General features: G+C 55.3%; 1 protein-coding gene across 12 annotated transcripts in view; it reads right to left on the bottom strand.

The window, feature by feature from the left end:
• Positions 1-17,693, bottom strand: part of RGS3 (regulator of G protein signaling 3) — a 132,323-nt gene that overhangs the window by 52,421 nt on the left and 62,209 nt on the right. For all 12 annotated transcript variants that reach the window (XM_070595113.1, XM_070595114.1, XM_070595112.1 and 9 more), the window contains 3 exons: positions 16,023-16,134; positions 9,954-9,997; positions 3,973-4,095 (listed from right to left, as the gene is read on the bottom strand). In XM_070595113.1, coding sequence (XP_070451214.1) covers positions 3,973-4,095; positions 9,954-9,997; positions 16,023-16,134 — 279 coding nt within the window. The remainder of the gene's footprint in view (positions 1-3,972; positions 4,096-9,953; positions 9,998-16,022; positions 16,135-17,693) is intronic.

Raw genomic sequence — 17,693 nt, 5'->3', positions numbered from 1 at the left:
AAAGGAAAAACCTGAGTCTCAGAAAGCCTCGGTGTGTCACCTGAGGTCACAGAGCGGTAAGCACTTACACCTCCCATATCACTTGCTATGTTATTTTTGAACAATCGGTTGGCATTTCTGCCTCCGCCACCGGACCGTGATTTCCCAAGGAAAGAATGCGACGGATCCATCCGTGCGTTCCCAGCATCAAGCCCAGGGCACACCCTGAGAACAGGCAGTACCTGCTGCCCCGCGCCCCCCTCCTCATGCCTGACAGCTCTATGGAGGGCCCACTCTCCTCGAAGGCTTCCCATTGGCCAGGCCCGCAGTGCGGGCTCAGGGGAGGTTCACCAAGTGGATGACGGATGTGCAGCCAAGACTGCCCTGGACCACTCTTACGACCCATCAGATATGGCCTTTAATGCTTGGATTGCCACGCTGGTGCCTGCCATGTCTGTCCAATTACAAGAGAATTCTCTAAGGACAGGGACCAGGTGTCATTCATCTCTGGGATCCCAAAGGACCTGAACTAGTGTCTGGCACAGAGCAGGCATGTATGATGTATGCCTGATTGAATAACTAAAATAATATGTATCTGTTTGTCCCCACTCGCTTGGAATCTCAATGGCCACAGGTGGGACGCCCTGCGAACTGTTCTTGATTAGAAGCATCAGCACTCCCCAGGCAGGGAGTTTAGAAAAAGTCATCCCAGGCAGAAGAAAACAGATAGGTTCCCTCCGGGGATAGACGACGAAGCAAGAGAGGGGGCAGAGTTCTGATGAGGAAGAGGGGGTGGTGAGCAGAAGGAAGCTGGGAGAGGAGAGGAAGTGGGCCAGTCATTTCTACAGAAAGAGGGAGAGCATGCACGCCCACCCAGAGCAGCCTTCTGCCTGCCGTGGTCAGCTAAGAGTGAGCCAGAGAAAGGCCTGGGAGCCCCCAGAGAAGGGATGCAGCCATTGTGTCCATCCTGCCTCAGCTGGAGCCCCACACTGCAACCCACAGGCCACAGGCACCTCAGACACGGACAGAAAAGTCTGTGCCTGCCGTTCCCCCACCCCCCTGGAGGGAACAGCCCTGGCCGATTTCACAGGCAGTCAAGTTATGCGGAAACCTTCAGGACAGAGTGCCCTAGTGAAGACTGGATGACCCCAGGCCCTCAGCTTTCACGATAATCACACAGCTTGAAGAGCTAAAAAGAGCCACCCGACCAATGTGCAGACAGGACCACTGAGGCCACAGTGGGAAGCAGATGCCAAAGGTCACACAGCAGGTAGTGGCCCACCTGCCTCTCTGTTGTTCTCTGAATCCACCTTCCTCCAATTCCCTCCGTCCTTCCCAACAAGCATTCATGTTCAGGGCATACCACCTTACTTTTCCCAAATTGGGAAAGAACTTTGCATTCCTCAGACTGTCTTAAGAATGCCCCTTCCAAGGTGTCAGCGAACGCTGTTGGAAGGAACAGGGCTGGGAAGGGGCGGCATGGAAGTCTGGCGAGCTGCCTTGCAAACCCCTCTTTCCCCAGAGAGGCATTTGAGTCGGGGGGCGCGGGGAGTGGCTTAGGCAGCATTTCCATGGCGCAGCAGAAGGCGGAGCCCTCACAAGGAAGAACAAAGAAGAGGCGTTTAAAAAGGCACACTACTCAGTCAGGACTCGAACAAGTTGGTCAAGCAGGACCCTTTTTGCTTGAAAAGCAAGAAGCCTGTGTCGGCGCTCTGCTCCACCTGCCTTCTTCCCTCTCCCCTGGAGGACAGCAACCCCAGCGGCAAGGCTGTAGCCCAGCCTTTGGCAAGGAGGTTCCTGGTCACCTCTGAGGTGGCCAGGACCTGAGGGAGCCGAGCACCGGCGGATGACCTGTGACCGGCTGCGCAGCCACGTGGGCCGAGTTGTTAAGACTGCCAAAGCACTCCTGGAGCTACGTGGGGCTGGAGAAAATTGTATTTACTGGAACTTCTCTCAGGGAGCATTCTGCAAGTGACTAGAAGGAGTAAGTTGCTAAGATTCCTTAAGTGTGTCTGGTGGAGTGGGGAAGCTTGGGCAGTGAGACCCCCAAGGAGCCCACCTAACAAAAGCTGGTCGCATAACTGCCTTCTGAGGCACTCGGGCCACATGGGGTGTGTGAGGCTGGGGCTGGGCCCGGTTCTCAGGCGAGGAGGTGATGCTGAGGCTGTCTCAGGGGTCAGGCTCTCCTTCTGTTCACCCTTCTCCCACCCGCACACAGCTTCTCCATTAAACACACATTTAAAGAGTCTTGATTTGAAGAGGCATCCAACTGTTGCCTGCCCGGGATGCCCATATAGCCTTGGTGTGGCCCTGAAGCCAGGCCCCAAAGTCCTAGGCCCTTCCAGGGTCAGCCAGCCCAGGCCGCAGCCCTGCAGGGACCAGAGGCTGTCTCAGAAACCCAATCTCCCTTCAGTCACTTACACTGTCCTCCCGATGGAAGATGGAGAGACCCCACGGCCTTGAGAAGGCTATTGCCAACACACTCCAGAGCCCACCAACTCTGAAGTTGAGGCAGAAAGAACTCTTTCCCCCAGACCAGGAGGAGCTAAGTCCGAAGACAAGAAAGCTAGGGACGGGAGTTCAGCCACACGACATCCCAGGGGCTGCCCCAGTGAAGAGGGAGTGGCCTAGTTTCTGACTGTGACCGACCTGGGGCCTTGGGATACGTCTCTGTTCAGTAGAAGGACCTGACAGCGGGGAACCAGCCAGCGTAGCAACAAGCAGCCTGGGTGGACGCCGGAGCCGTGGACTCCCCACAGCTGTGGTTGACTGAGCGCCTGCTGCACACCAGGCTCCATGCTATCAACTGTACATGCAGCCTCTCATTTAATTCTCACAACCACCCTTTGGGGGAGGAACTGTTGTCCCCAGCTGGAGACACCAAAGCATTCAGTAGTACAGTGAGTTGCCCAAGGTCACATCGCCAGTCAGCAGCAGAGTGTGACTGGGAAGTCCGTGCTCTTCCCGCTGTCCTCTCTCATCAGAGTTATTCTCACCCCTGGCTAGTGTGAAACAAGATAACTTTCAAGTCAGAGATTACATAATTCTCAGAGTCTTTCTCCCTTCCTTAGGGAATAGCTGAGAGCTGCGTCCCCCACTGTCCCCCCAGAAAAGGCTGTCCAGCCACCTCTGCCCCGCCTCCTGCCCTCATGAGGCCTGTCCCCACGCCTGCTGCCCATGGCACAGTAGGCCTGAATGCATCGGGGAGAAGCAACAAGCCCAGCAAGCTTACTGGCTGCCGCTCACTTTCATTTATCCGCCCCCGCCTGTCCAGCAGTCCAGCTACCTCCGCTCCTTCTGCAGCCAACCAGACCAAATCCAAACATGGCCAACACTTTTAGCAACAGATGGCACCTGACTCACAAATGGGAACTACAGCTCTGCCTGGTGGCTGGCACCATGGTCCAGCTCCCATCCTATCCCCCTTCACAGTCACGGGACAAGTTGAGGGGCGCCTATCCCAGATCAGCCTCAGCCCGGAGTCTCTAATCTTCACTGATGCTCCAGCTGGCCAGCCCCGAGGCCCCAGCAAACTCCACTTGGCTCCACTTGGCTGTGGCCTGCGTCGAACTAGAACAGCTTCTGTAAACGTCCCTCTCAATTACGTGTGCCTTGGACCAGTGTTAAACACCAGTGTGCTGCCCCTGGGCACGACCTACCCAATGGCAGAGGGGGACCACATGCCAGGCAGCAGCAGGCAGGCCAGCCCAAATTCCACCTTGCCATAGGCAAACCACAGAACAGAGCTGAGAAGCGATGGGTCACGCTTGGTTTGGCTCTGTCACTCTACCTGAGCAATCTGAACCCACTCAACAGACCAGTGAGAGGCCAATGGGGAGAGACATTGGAGCACAGGCCTCCTGGCCAAGCTCATTGCCCAGATCCAAGTCCTAAGCTCGGAATGGTCCCAAACTCAATCCGGACACTCAAGGGTCCAGGCTGGCCGAGGGGAAGCCAGGCAGCCAGGGCTGCAGCCACTGGCAAGGCCCTTACCTTGTTCTCCGGGGGCGAGGCCGACAGCTGCTGCTGCTTAGCGATGTTCTCCGACAGGCACCAGCACACTCTCTTCTTCTGCTCCTGCGAGTGTGCTTCCAAAGTGAATAAGCACTCTGCCTTCTGACGTCAGGGAAAACAGAGAAAGGGACGGTCAGGCCTGCTCCCTGGTTCGGGGGCTCCGGGGCCCAAGCCCATCCCTGGGCTCCAGAGGGTGAGGTTGCAGCAGTGAGGGGAGTGCCCGATAAAAGCAACAAATGCACACTAATCCCCAGTGACATCGAGGCAGCCAGAGGAGCAGGGAGGCTGGCTCGGGGGCCAGCTGGCCAGCCGTGTGCCCACGGGTTGGGGGAGGGGAGGGAGGCGGTGGTTCCCAACACAGTGGAGGCCTGTGGAGAGCCGCAGGACAGAAATGGTGAGGTCACCCCCAGGGACAGGCTGCACAAAGTCTCTGGCCCTCTGATGCTTTGAGGAGCCAGGACTCCTCCCCCGGCTCCCAGAATGCCCCTCCCCCACCTCAGTGCCCCATCTGATCACGAGGCCAAGGCTAGATGGGTGGCTGGACAGACATACCAACAGAACTCAAACAGAAACTCACATCCCTTTGGAAAGAAAGTCTTTGGCGGACACAGCTGTGCGGCCTTCTGCAGCCCCACTCCTGCCTGGCACGTGAGCTGGGCCTGATCAACTGAGAGCAACAGCAGGCTCCAGCACTGCTGTCATTTACATCTCGCCTTGCTATTTACCCTTGTTAAATGCTGCTGTCTCGTCTCCCCATCTAGACTAGAAACTCCTTCTAGGAGGGCCTTTTTCAGCAGGGCCTAGCACAGTGCTTGGCAAATAATGGCCTCAGGAAGCTCTGGCTCCCTGGAGGGACTTCCGGGATGACGTCAAAGCCAGGCCAGCTTTGGCACAAGCACGGGGGAGCTGCTGGGACCCAGAGAGCCAGCCGAAGCAGTCGGAACGTGCTGGGGGCGGGGCAGGACAGCATGCCCAGGGTTATCACCCACTGCAGGACACTCTGATCAGGGGGTTGCAAGCTCTTTCTGACTCCGCTGGAATCTGATTATAACCCCACAGGGCTGCGATTAGATGAACTCAGCCAGCGAGCTAAGAGCATGACAGGATGGCTTGGAACAGAGAAAAAGACAATGTTTCGATGCAGTCCTTTCTTGTTTTGTAGTTGGCAGACCTGGTTTGAATCCCAGCTTTGCCATTTCCTAGCTGGCGACCTCAGGAAAGTCTGTAAAATGGGAATGCTAAGACAGCACGTGCCTCTCAGAGCTGTGGGGAGGGCGAGCAGTGACAACCATCTCGCCTCCCTCAAACCAGCAACGACTGTTGTTATCACTCGGACTTCATTCACTTAATAACATTACTGAGCACCTGCTGTGTGGCAGGGACTGTTCTAAGCCCTGGGGTAAAGAGGGAAGGAAGAGAGACCAAGCTCTGGCCCTCAGGTTGGGGGCAGAGACAATAAACTGATCAACAATTAAACAATATAATTACAAACTGTGAAAAGGCCAAAATGGAGAAGTCCTACTTGAGCCTGGTGGGCAGAGAAGGCCCCTCTGAAGGGGCCAGCAAATGAGCAAAGGCCTGAACAATAAGGAGCCAGCAAGGAAAGTGCTTGGGAGAAACTGTTCCAGGCAGAAGGAACAGCCAATGCAAAGGCTCTGAGCTGGGGTGGTTATCTGCCTTGTCTAAGAGCATTTGGAGACATTTTCTACCCTGCCATCCAGCCCAACCCTCAGGGATGCCACCCTCCAGGGCGAGGCCACTTCCCACGCTAAGTGTTCCCAAGATACCAGCCATCCCTCTCCTGTCTCAAAGTGCTCAGAAGCTGATCTTCCTAAAAGCAAGAGAGGAGAGAGGGAAGAAGGCCCCACCCCTGGCTTCAGGGAACTGGCCGATGTGGGAAGGCAATCCGACCACTTACCAGCAGGTTCCTCCACTTACCGGAACCCCCAGCCCACTGCAGGGGAAGGGCACGCCCAGCAAAAGACCCTGAGATTCCCCAGGGAGAAGCCAGGTGGGGCAGGAGCTGACCTGAGGGCCCTCTGCAACCTGTCTCATCATGTTCCCCCTGCGAGGGGAGGCGTGAGGCACGGACGACGGCCCCTTCCAGCTTGGAAAAGCCATGGCTCCACAAAGCTGGCCCTGGCCTGAGCCCCCCAGCCCTGCCTCTACCCAGCTGTTTGGGCTTCAGCAAATCTCTTAATCTCCCTGAGCCCCATTTTCCTCCTCTCTTTCTGTTCTGAAGCAGGAATTCTGCCTTAATAATAATTTCTTGTATCTAACCATCAACGTTTAAAAGCACTTTCTCCTCCGTGACCTCATTTGAATCTTGACAATTCCGTGAACAGGCAGAGAGGCCACAGATTGTTACTCCCATTGTATGGAAGGGAAAAAGCAAGGCTCAGAGAGCTAAGGGCCTCCCTGAGGGCTTATGGCCAGTGAGCAGCAGAAGACAGACTCAGAGGCCCAGAGAAGCACCTGCTGTGATTTCTTCCCCAGAACCTGGGAGGCCTCCCAGGAGGCAGCCGCACCGCTGGCTGGCAGGAATGCTCCCCTTTGCACACTGGGCCTCAAAGCAACCAGAGTTCAAAAGCCTTCAGAAGAAGTCTGTCGGCCAGTGGGTCTCAGAGCAGCTGCAGAGTTCACTGGCAGCTTCTGTACAGCTGTGCCCTGCTCTGAGCTCCAGGACGGTGGCCCCCTCCTCCAGAAGCGCAAAGAAACTTCCCCACTGAAGCTGAACGGGCCTCTCCCAGCGAAGGGCTGAGACAGCCACCGACCACCCCAGGCCCCACACAGTGCTCAGTACTTCACAGCAGTGTCCTCATCCTTCTTCCCACAATCTCGCAAGGCAGCAAGCAGGGATGGCACTCAGGATGGCCACCGCATCGCCTGTATCGACAGTAGAGTGCAGGGCTGGGCCTTGCCCCTGAAAGGGTGAAGCTGTGAGCCCTGCAATGATCGAGGACCCAGAAGGCTTTTGAAGCACCAAAGACCTGAACCCAGGCCTGGCCTGGGGGTGGGGCTGGCTGTCTGGGATGGGCACCAATTTGGGAAGACCCTTGCTCCAAAGCCTCCCTCTCTAAGTGCTTCTGGAGCTTTCGAGGCTGGCCCAGGCAGGAGAGAGAGCAAGGAGCCAGCTCCCTCCAGGGAGCCTGAATTCCCATCCTCCTCAATCTGTCAAAATCAGGGGCCCCTATTGCCTGCCTGGCTGCCCCAGCATGTGGACCATCTCTCAGTCCACTGTGTGAGCCAGCTCATCGGTTTCAAGACTGGTGCACACTGTGCCCCCAATACCGGGCTCCAGGGTCAAGTCTGGAAGCCGCCCTGAAGGCATCCTTAACACGCTCAGATGCAGGCCCTCCTGACCACAGGGTGGTTAGCCAAGCACAGATGCAGATGCAGCAGCCCTGCGCCCCGGCCTCTGCATTCAAACACGAGCATCCCCAGGCCCACCAGACCCCCAGGTCCTCTTGGCCTCTTTAAAACCCCCATCTTGCCTCATCTCCTTTTCCTGAACTAACAGTATCTTTGTAAATACTAAAACCTCTTCTGCTACGATTTAAGTTTCTTCACTTGCTTTGACAAACATTCTCTCATTTAATCCGATTCTCCTAATGACTCTATGAGATGGGGGGGGGGGGGGGCGAAGGAAAGGCACAGCTGTTACCACGTTTCAGATGAGAAGACTAAGGCTCAGAGAGGTGAAGTCGGCAGCCCAGGAGGTCTCAGGAGAGGAGAGATTCAAAGTCTGTCCTCTGCCTCCTCCAGAGCCTGGGATCCTGACCCATTTGTACAACTGTATCCGTACATTACAAAGAACGTGAGATCTCCCTCTTTGCTTTCTTTTCAAAAGATCAATAAATCATTGGTGATGTCTCTAATGGAGAGTAAATGAATATGAAAAGCTGTCCCCCTGTGAGGAAGCTGGCAGTAACAAGAGCTGCCATTCATGGGGCTCTCACCGTGTGCCAGCCTCTGTGCAAAGTGCCTTGGATACAGTATCTTATTGAATCTCATTTAATCATTACAACAGTCCTGCAAGGTGGGCTGCATCAGCCTGGTTTCAGAGATGAGTATGTGACTAGCCCAGATCGCTCAGGAAATGGCAGAGCCAAGGTTCAAATCTCGGTCTTCCTAACCCCAAAGTACAGACTCTTAAGTTAATGAAGCCAGGATCAGATTCTAACTTAGAGAATGGTCCCCCGGCCAACATGCCCTTTGACCCCAGGGCCCCCAGTGCAGCCAGTCGTGTGCTGCATCTGTCCCATGGATTTGCAGGGGCTGAGGGACACTTGTCCAGGTGTATAGAGACCCCAGGGCCAAGGACTGCTTAGGACAATCCCACTCAGGACCTACTGCTGGGGAACACTCAGAGCTGCTGCCACCCGGGCCCTTGGGGCTTTCTCAGTGCGGTGGAAAAGCCTCTCCAAGCCTGCCCTCCCTGCCCTGGTTTCTTCTCGGGGGGCCACCTGCACATTGGGTAATGAAGAAACCACTGTTGGAAGTTCCAACCAAGATGTGAGTTCGGGGATCTCCATGGGATCCAAAACCACTGGGTCAATCCTGTTCCCAGCTACAAGGCAAGAAGGCCTCTTGTCTTCCCCGCATTACAGACACACCTCTCGTAAATAACAGCCCATTAAGAGAAAAGAGAGACTTCTGGCTGCCTGTGAGCTTCAATCCCCCAGCCCCTGGGGTCAGATCACCTGGCACTTTACAGAAATAAGAGGCCACAGATCGATCACCCTTCATCAGTCTTTGGAGGGTTAGGAGTCACAGCTCCCTGGAAACCAATGAGCCGAAGTGCTTTTCTCTGGGAAAAACAAACCCAGCCTGGCAGGAAGCTCTCTTGGCGGTAAAGAACCTGGAGACTCACTTCAGGCCCTGCCAGAGAGACTCAGCACCCAGAGGGGTGAGGCTGGAGGAGCCAATGCCCTGGCTTGTCCCTGCCTGGCTCACGGCTTCTAAACTGCTCCCTTGGTTCTGTGGAACTGAACACCGCCAGCTCTGAAGCGCCAGGAACTGAAGGAATGATTTTCAATTACAAACAACACACACATGTTCTTCTCAAAAGGGTGCACCTCTTGGCCAGCCAGTGTAGACCATGCTCCACCCACAGAGTATGGCCAGTATAGACTTCTACAAGACAGGCGCGCAGGACTGTTGAGTGAGGCAGACTTAAGCAGAAGCAGAGGGCAGGAATGGGTCGAATGAATTCTTGCTTGGAACAGATAGCACCCCTACTCATATTGGCAGAGACACAAGGTTGGGAAGAGAATATGTGCTGAAAATCGAAAAGAATTTGTACGGCTCATTGGTTCTCAAATTTTCATCACCAAGGACCTCTCTGATTAAACCCCTGGTGATGATATTGCATTTAGCAAACCATATCAAGCAATAAGTTGTTGGCCCGATTTTGCTCAGCAGAGGCCCAGCACCGCCCGTCCGAGCTTCTGATCAGACTGAGGTAACCAGGACACCAATCACAGACAGCTGATGTTTTCTTTAGCCTGTGTCATCTGGCCCAGGTAAAGGTACAATTACCCTCAGGCCGTTTGAAAACACTGACAAGACCCTGTAGGAGGGGTCATGGGTGGTACTTCCCAGAAAAAGAGGAAGAAAGAGGCACGTGCAAGGAGCGCAAGGATCAAGGCACATGCTAGATAGAGCGAGGGGAACCAAATAAATAAATAGGGTGATCGACAGGTGTCAGGCCACGGCCTCGCTATCACCCTGTGGGTGCTGGAGACCAGGCGGTCTTGAGAGAGGGATCCTCCAACACTTTCATGTCCAGAGACACAGGGGCAGGGACGGCTGTTCCCAGTCCACAGAGCAGGCCACTGCCATTCTGGACCTGCCCAGGACCGGGGCATGACATGGTGTGGAGGCGAGATCAGCACCTTGGCCTAGAACCCAGCCCAACATCTTCCCTCCAGTGCGAGGTCACAGAGAGAAGGACTCACCTCTGCCAGATACAGCACACAGAATTTCAGGTCTTCTGAAGAACCTTGGAGGGAACAAAAAGTGAGACTTGCATTAGAACTGGCCACAGAGTCACCACAGTTTGCTCCAGCACAGCCAGCTGTCTCGCCCAGAAGGCTGTGTGTGGGATTTCCTGGAAAAAGAGGAAGAAAGAGGCAGGCACAGGGGACAGGGAAATCTCTGGAGGAAAGCTCACTTTATAACTAACCAGGCGGAGGCCCCGTGGTAAGGCCCTACAGGTCAGCCTCTCCCAAGGAATGCTGGGATCTCGCCCCCTGAGACGTAGCCAGGAGCTCCCTCCAGGCATCACGCAGCCAGGTGCAGGGAGCTGTCCTCCATCCCAAGAAGCTGCCTCCTTTCTTCCCTGCAGTGAGGGACACGGAGGCAGCACACGTTCGGGTTTTCCATCCAATACTCCAACTGCCTTCGCCATTTTGAAATGCAACAAGGAACCACTTAGTTGCTGGGTGGGCCTTGTTTTCCGCTAAGGAATGCATGAGCTGTGCAGGGAATTCCCAGTCACAGGCTGGGTGGAGCCCAGAGATGGCTCCCCGGCCCAGGCCCAACCCCTCGCTGTGTTTTCCTGGAGCCACCTCACCCTGGGTCTAGAATCCCAAACTCAATCATTCACCAAGCCCTCTCCACCCTGAAGGCAGCTGGGAGGAACTGTCCCCTCCTCCAGCAGAGGAGCTAATGGAATACCTACCCTAAAGTGGAAGATGACTTGGTCAGCACCTCCCCGGGCAGGCTGTCATTTTTGAGGGAAGCAGACATACAGCATGTCTAACAGCAAACACTTAAAGTGCCCTGGACCTTTAGAGTGTCACAGTGCCACGTGCCACCACTGTGCCCAATGCTTTACACGTGTAAGCTCAACCCTCACAACAACCCCTGTGAGACAGGGGTTCTCATACTGTGATTCATGGGAGAAAACGGAGGCACAAACGAGCTGAGTAACATGCCCCAGACAGAAAGGGGAAGGACCAAGATTTATGCCCGGGAAGCCTGGCTCCAGAGCCCACACTCGGCCCACTCCATACCTGCCTCTCAAACACCCACCATGCAGGCCCTACCCAGCCCCTCTGCCACTGTAAGACACCAGGCCCAGGACTGGGCTCAAAGCAGATCCCTCCACACACAGCCAAAGCAAAGAAATTGTCAAAGAAATCAAAACGTGTTGCAAAGAAAAGGTGGCAAAGGAAAAACAGAGATAGTGGGTCAAGCCTATGCCTAAGAAAAGTAGTGAGTGAGGGCCCTCGTGTGGGTGACGGCCAGGCCCCCTTGGAGTAAGGACAAGGGCAGTTCTCTGGGTAAAACTCTCCCGAGGGCCCGGGGTGCCAGCCAGAGCCAGAAAAAAATAGCCTATCAGTAAACGGGGTTCGCCGTGGACTGAGAATACATCCTTCTACTTCTCCCCACCTAGAGACGGGTCGGGAGGGAGGGAGCCCTGCTCAGAAACCCATCATGTTTAAGAAACCTCTAATTTCAAAGCTTCTTCAGTTCCTTGTGTTGTTGAGGGTGGAGACAAGGGGAGGTGGTTTCTTCTGTTTAAGAAAACACACTGGGACGTTTCCTTGACTTTCCAGAAGCAGACCTTAGTGCCAAGGGAGAAACAAAAAGATCCATGTAAGAAAAGAACAGAAATTTGGGTTTTAGAAGGTGGCAGTGGGAGAAGAGAAGGTTCTAGAAGGGAGGGGAAAGCCAAGGAGATGGGTGCCTCAGGGAGACAGAAGGCCGAGATTGGGGGAATGTAGCCTAGGACATAGTCCCCATGGCAAGGGGTGGCTGATGGATTGCCTGGACAGCTCTTCTGTGCTGTGACACCCCCCACCTCCTGCATTACCCCAAACCATCACTGGAATCGGCTCCACACCACAGCCTTGTGCTGGTGGCACTTTGAGGGGAGGACAGAACGGGGGCAGTGCTCAGCATGGCTCAGAGTCTCATAAAAGGACGACGAGCCTCGGAATCCAACAGTGCCGGGCAGGAGCTGCAGCTGCGGAAAAGCAGGCTGCAAGGTGGCTGACCCAGGAGAGGACCTCAGCCCCACCAGAAACCTTCCTGGAACATTAGATGGGGCTCTGGACTTTCCAGAGTGTGGAAACAGGGACGAGTGCGAAGGAAAAGAAACAGTGAAGCAGCACACATTCGGGTTTTCCATCCAACACTCCAACTGCTTTAGCCATTTGAAAATTTAACAAGGAGAAATTTGGTCCCAGGGTGGGGCTTGCTTCGCACCACGGAATGCGTGGGCCAGACAGGGGGCGATCCACAGTCATGGGCTGGGCGGGGCCCAGAGACGGCTTCAACACCCGGGTCTGACCCCTCTGTCATTTTCCCAGAGCCGTGTCAGGCCTGGTCCGAGATCCCAAACTCAACCATTCTCTAAGCCCTCTGCATCCTGCGAGACACGCCAGGAGGGCTGTTGTGTCCATTTTCCAGACGCAGAAACTGAGTTCCAGGGAGGGAAAACAACTTACACGAGGCATACAGCGAGTAAGCGGCAGAGCTGAGATTTGAACCCAGGACCACCTGCCTCCGAAGCCTGGGTTCTGACCACTCTGTCACACTTGTGCCCCCCAACCAGCTGACTCATCAGTCATTCCACCAGCTATGTGCCCCAGAAGTGGGAATGCGTCTCTTCCACTGCCATCGCCTCGGGGTCAGCACTGAGGTGGGCTCTGAGGATGTGCTCAGAAGATGGTTACAGACTAACTTTAACTCCAAGCATTCCAGCGGCTGGGACCTAAGCAGCTGAGTTTCCAAGGCTGGGCACCTGCTCCCCAGCATGGAGGGAGAGCCCAAGAATCAGCTGGACATTTCCAGGCCATCCTGAGAGACCCAAGCAGGTCAGGAAGACATGCTGTGGGAGGGATGCTGGCCGCCTGGGCGGCAGAAACACAAAGAGCAGCAAAGCCAGTGGGCGGCAGAGGCAGGAAGAGACCACAATGGGTCCCGGCTGACCGGAGATGTCCCAATTGTTAGCTCCCGCTCTCTGCCCGTTCCCATTACACTGCCACTCAGCCCCACTGAAGCTTGGGGGAAGCTGGGCAGGAGGAGGGCAGGCAAGGTTTAAGTGGCCACCAGCAGGGAGCCCAGGGGGAGGAGCGCCCTCGCAGCCCCCTGAGCTGAGGCAGTGCTTCTGGTCTCCTTTCAGTCATTCATTCATTCACTCAACAAACAGTCACTGGGCACCCATGACGTTCTGTGCCCTTTGCTAGACCCTGGGAGTACACTTGGCCAGCAGAGCTAAACACCCTTCAGACAAGTGTCAGAAAGAGTTTATGGTCCCTGGGTGGGGCAAATTCTCCCCCTGCCGGGGAACGACCCTCGCCAGCCCCAGCCCCCAGGAAAGGCTGGCTGTGCTCCTTGTCCACCGTCTTCTTTGCCCACATTGAACTCTCCGCACAAGTTGATTTGAAAGAGACTAGAAACCCAGCAGTTGTGAGTAATGTTAATCAGAGACCATTCGGCCAACAGAAGCTCCAGCTGAGGCCCCAAATGCATCTCTTAAAAGCCTCACGCAGGCCTTGCTGCCTCAGCGGGTCTCTGGGGGCACCCAGGAGGCAGGCAGGAAGTCGGGCACCAGGACACAGAACACCGAGTCCTGTGGCTCCAACTCCAGCTGCAGGAGGAGGGGTCACCGAACTTCTGTGAGCCCCAGGACCCACAAGCCTGTCTCACGGAGGGAGGCAGGCAGGGGAGGAAGCCCGGGCTCTGCCAACGCCTGGGAAGAGATCTTGGCGATGGAACATGCACCTTGAGTGCTTGCTGTCCCTGAGCCATTTCCTTCCCTCCCAGCAGCGCCCAGGCTCCCTGGAGAGCCACATTCACCGTGTGTGCTGACTGCCACTGCTGGAGACGGGCAAGACAATTTGTCTGCACCAAACCATTTGCCCAGCAAGCCCAGGACAGGCACACACATGCACACACATACACACACCCATCTCCCATGCCAACAAACAGGCTCTAATGGCGGTGGCCATCTCCCCTGGGGAGTGCTGGCCTTGGCCACCCTCAGCCTGCCATCTGCGGGGAGAGGATGTGGTCTCCAGCCCAAGGAAGCCATGACCGCACAAGGCTGTCGCTCACGTGGGCTCAGCACCTGGAAGGTTTCTCCACAGCACCTCAAGGCCCCATAGCACCCACCCTGACCAGCTACCCCCCCCCGTGGAAGGTGGAGCACACCCTGCCTCTAACTTCCAACCTTGGGTCTGGGGGCTCCAGGAGGGGACCATCCAACCCATTCTTGGTGGAGGCTCCCCTGAGGGATGGAGCAGGACAAACGGGCACTGTCCAGCTTCTCACAGCAACCGCAGGGTGTGTCTGGGGATGTCAGGGCCAGGGGAAAACACAAGAGCTGACCCAACCCCCCACCCACAGAAACTAAAGCCCCAAAAGGGAAAGGGCCAGTCAATGTCAGTCACCCCAAACTCCCAGAAACTACCCCCTACTCTACCACTGGCCCTTTCGCTCCCATCCCAACACCCTCCCAAAGCACAGCCAGTTTGAGTCCCTCCTTTCAGCAGGAGGCTGAGCAGACCAGGGTCCTGGGCTTGCGGCCCCAGACCCGAGGGATGAGCACAACAGATAAGAGTGTGGCTCTATAATCAGTCAGCGTGTATTACGGAGCACCACCCCTCAAAGGGCCTGGGTCCCAGATGCCTGAGTGGGGGGCGGGCAGGTCCACAGAGGAAGGGACTGCGCAGTTTGAGGGTGTGTGTGTGAGTGTGTGTGTAAGCGTGCAGGGGGTGGGAGGGACGGGAGAATGGGCATGTAGGGGAGGCTGGGTGGAGGGAGGGAGGTGCAGGGCAGCAGGGAAGCCAAAGGCAGAGTCGCTGTAGCTCTCACCTGCCCCGCTCCGGTGGCGGGCGGGCACCGGGGAGCTCCCTGGACCACCAGCATCGGAGCTGAACTTGTGCAGAGGGCGGCTCCTCAACCTCCGCCCTTGATCAGGCCAAGCCCGCCCCGAGGGAGGGGCCGGCCCCCCGAGCAAGGTGACTTGCCTTTTCCCCCCAGTGGCCACCCTGGTCAGTGGGCAGGAGAAAGCCAGAGGCCAAGAAGGAGAAGTCATAAGTGACTTCCTGCAGGGCGGGAGCGTGGCGGTTCTCACGAGGCCGGTTGTAAGGAGGAGGAACAACAGGGGCGCCCAGCACACGGGCCGGGTTTGCAAACAGGCAGGAAGTTTTCCTGGAGCAAAACCCGTCAAAACAGAATTCTTTTGCCGGGTAATATTTTCCTCCCTGCCCCTGTCACCCCTGCTCCAGCAGGTCTGTTGTTGTTTTCATAATCTGGGAGAGGAAATTGAGCCCCTCTCTGCAGGGACCTCAGGCGCCAAACCAAACCGCTCAGCAGATACTCCCAGCTGGCTTCCCGTTCCCGAGGGGAGGAGGGCGCGATGGAAAGTTTGGGGTAGACAGTCATTCCACGCTCCCACGTGCTCCTGCTCGCCTGCCCACAGCCCCCCGTGCTCCAGCCTCCTCAGGCTCTGGCCTGGGGGATGCAGCCGAGCGGAGAGAGAGCAGCGGCCTCTTGTCCCGAATATGTGTGGTGAGTAGGGTGACGACCAGCATTTATTGGGCACCTGGTGTGGGCCAGAACCTTTGCATAGATGACCTAATTTGACCTTCACAACAACCTTCTGAGATACTATCACCTTTACACATGAGGAAACAGGCTCAGAGAGGTTGAGTAGCTTTCCTAAGGTCACACAGGTAGCGAAGGACAGGGCCGAGACTTGAACACAGGTCTGTCTGAGGCCAGCGCTCTCTTCCCACTCCACTCCATAACCTCCCTGAAACATCTCTGGAACAGAAACCTCCCAGCAAAGCTCAGGGTGTCCATGGAGGCTTGCCAGCCTAGTGGAATGCCAATGTCTGAGAGTCCACCAGCCCAGGACAGGACCTGACCACGCATGCTCAAATGCCCCACTGATAACTGGCGGCTCAGCGGCCAGAGGGCTGGACCCACCCTGAGCATCCAGGCGACCCAGAGCAGCAGGCCTCGGGGCAAGCGGGGAGGGGATGCGGGCACCTTGGGCTCGTGCATACCTTCCTGCAGCTTCACGCTCTGCAGGTAGAGCGGGTTCCTCAGGACGTTGCAGCGGCCAGGCTCGTCCTCCTTGGTGAAGAGCAGCAGGTCCGAATAGGCAAACAGCGTCACCTGCGTCAGGAGAGAGCAAAGAGAACCAGCTGCTCAGCTGTCCCAGAGACCAGGAGCCACCACTTCCCCTGGGGCTCTGAGCAAGGAGTCCTCGTCATCCCAGACAGGGCAAGACTTAGCCAAGGGCAGAAACTGGTCTGCAGTCGAAACTGCCCCCTTGCCCTACAGATTTCTACATCTCCACTCTTCAGAGTAGGAAAAAACAAAGAACAGAACGGACCCTCACGTTCCCTGGCAGATGACCTCAACACACCTCTCCAGGCCTGACACCCCACAGGCCCACCTCTCTAGCCAAACACCCCTGGAATCCCCAGCCCAGCGCCCTTGGCTCAGAGCCACCCTTGAGCTGCAGAATGTCCCACATTCGCTTGCATCGTCCTCTAAAGGTCTGGCTGAGAGAGCACTGGGCTTGGAGTCCGAAGTCAGGAGGCTCCTCTCCCAGTAAGTAGCCATGAAAACTGGTTAAGTCCCTGAGCCCCGTCGCCTCGGTTTTCTCATCTTTACAAACAGGCGAGTCCCCGCCCGGCTTCCTCCCAGGTGCCTTTCACAAGCTCCTGTAGACTATCAATCGAAGCATTGTGCAATGTGGGTATTATTACCAAATTCCTTGCGGATAATTTTAACTGCGATAAGGCGCAATCAGTTCAAGAAAAAGCCAGTTACTTAGCTCCAAGACAGCCACGTACAGAACTTTTATCTCTTTAACGCACTAGCTCCTCCAAAAATAAAGGAGAAAGTTATTTTTAGACAGTATAGGTAAACCAACAGGCATGCTTGGCATATTTTTATGCTACAAAAATCCACTTGATCCTCTAATGCCGCTACAGATTACACTGTTCTTTGTTTTGTAAATCCTGCAGTGGACTTTAGTCAAAAGCAATAAAATCCAATTTTAGATTCTCCAAAGAAAACAAAATATTATTAATGATGTGAACCGCCCTCTGAGACATCAAACTCTGACACTTCGTCTCTCCTGAAGTAAGAAGCGTGAGCCCAAGGGCTTGGCTGGCCGGGGGTCGGGGGAGGTGGGGGGCCACAGTGGGTGAGCGTGACTTTGTGGCGGAAGTTTAAAAAGCCAACATTTAGCCATCTGACTGGTAAAGATGATCTCGCACCTCTAACTCTGAGTCGCTATCCTACAGAAATACTTACAGGGATACACAAATATGAACCCATAAGGATGTTCTCAGCAGCATTTTTGTAATTAAAAAAAAAAGAACATAAACACTCATCAAGAGAGAATGGATAAAACAGACTATGCTACCTTCCTACGGTAGAACTTGAATGCAACTCTTAAGAGAATAAAGAAGTGCCCCATGGGGGCAGAAATGGAAATCTGTTCATCATAAGTCAAAATAGTGCAACGTGCAAAAATATCTACAGTGGAATCCAGTTTGGTAAAATAAAACTGTCAATCTGTTTATACTTTTTTTTTTTTTGAGGAAGATTAGCCCTGAGCTAATATCTGTTGCCAATCCTCCTCTTTTTGCTGAGGAAGACTGGCCCTGAGCTAACATCCGTGCCCATCTTCCTCTACTTTATATGTGGGATGCCTACCA

This window comes from Equus przewalskii, chromosome 26 (genome assembly GCF_037783145.1).
Source record: "Equus przewalskii isolate Varuska chromosome 26, EquPr2, whole genome shotgun sequence".
Lineage (NCBI taxonomy): Eukaryota > Metazoa > Chordata > Mammalia > Perissodactyla > Equidae > Equus > Equus przewalskii.
This window is presented reverse-complemented; position numbering and strand designations above follow the sequence as displayed.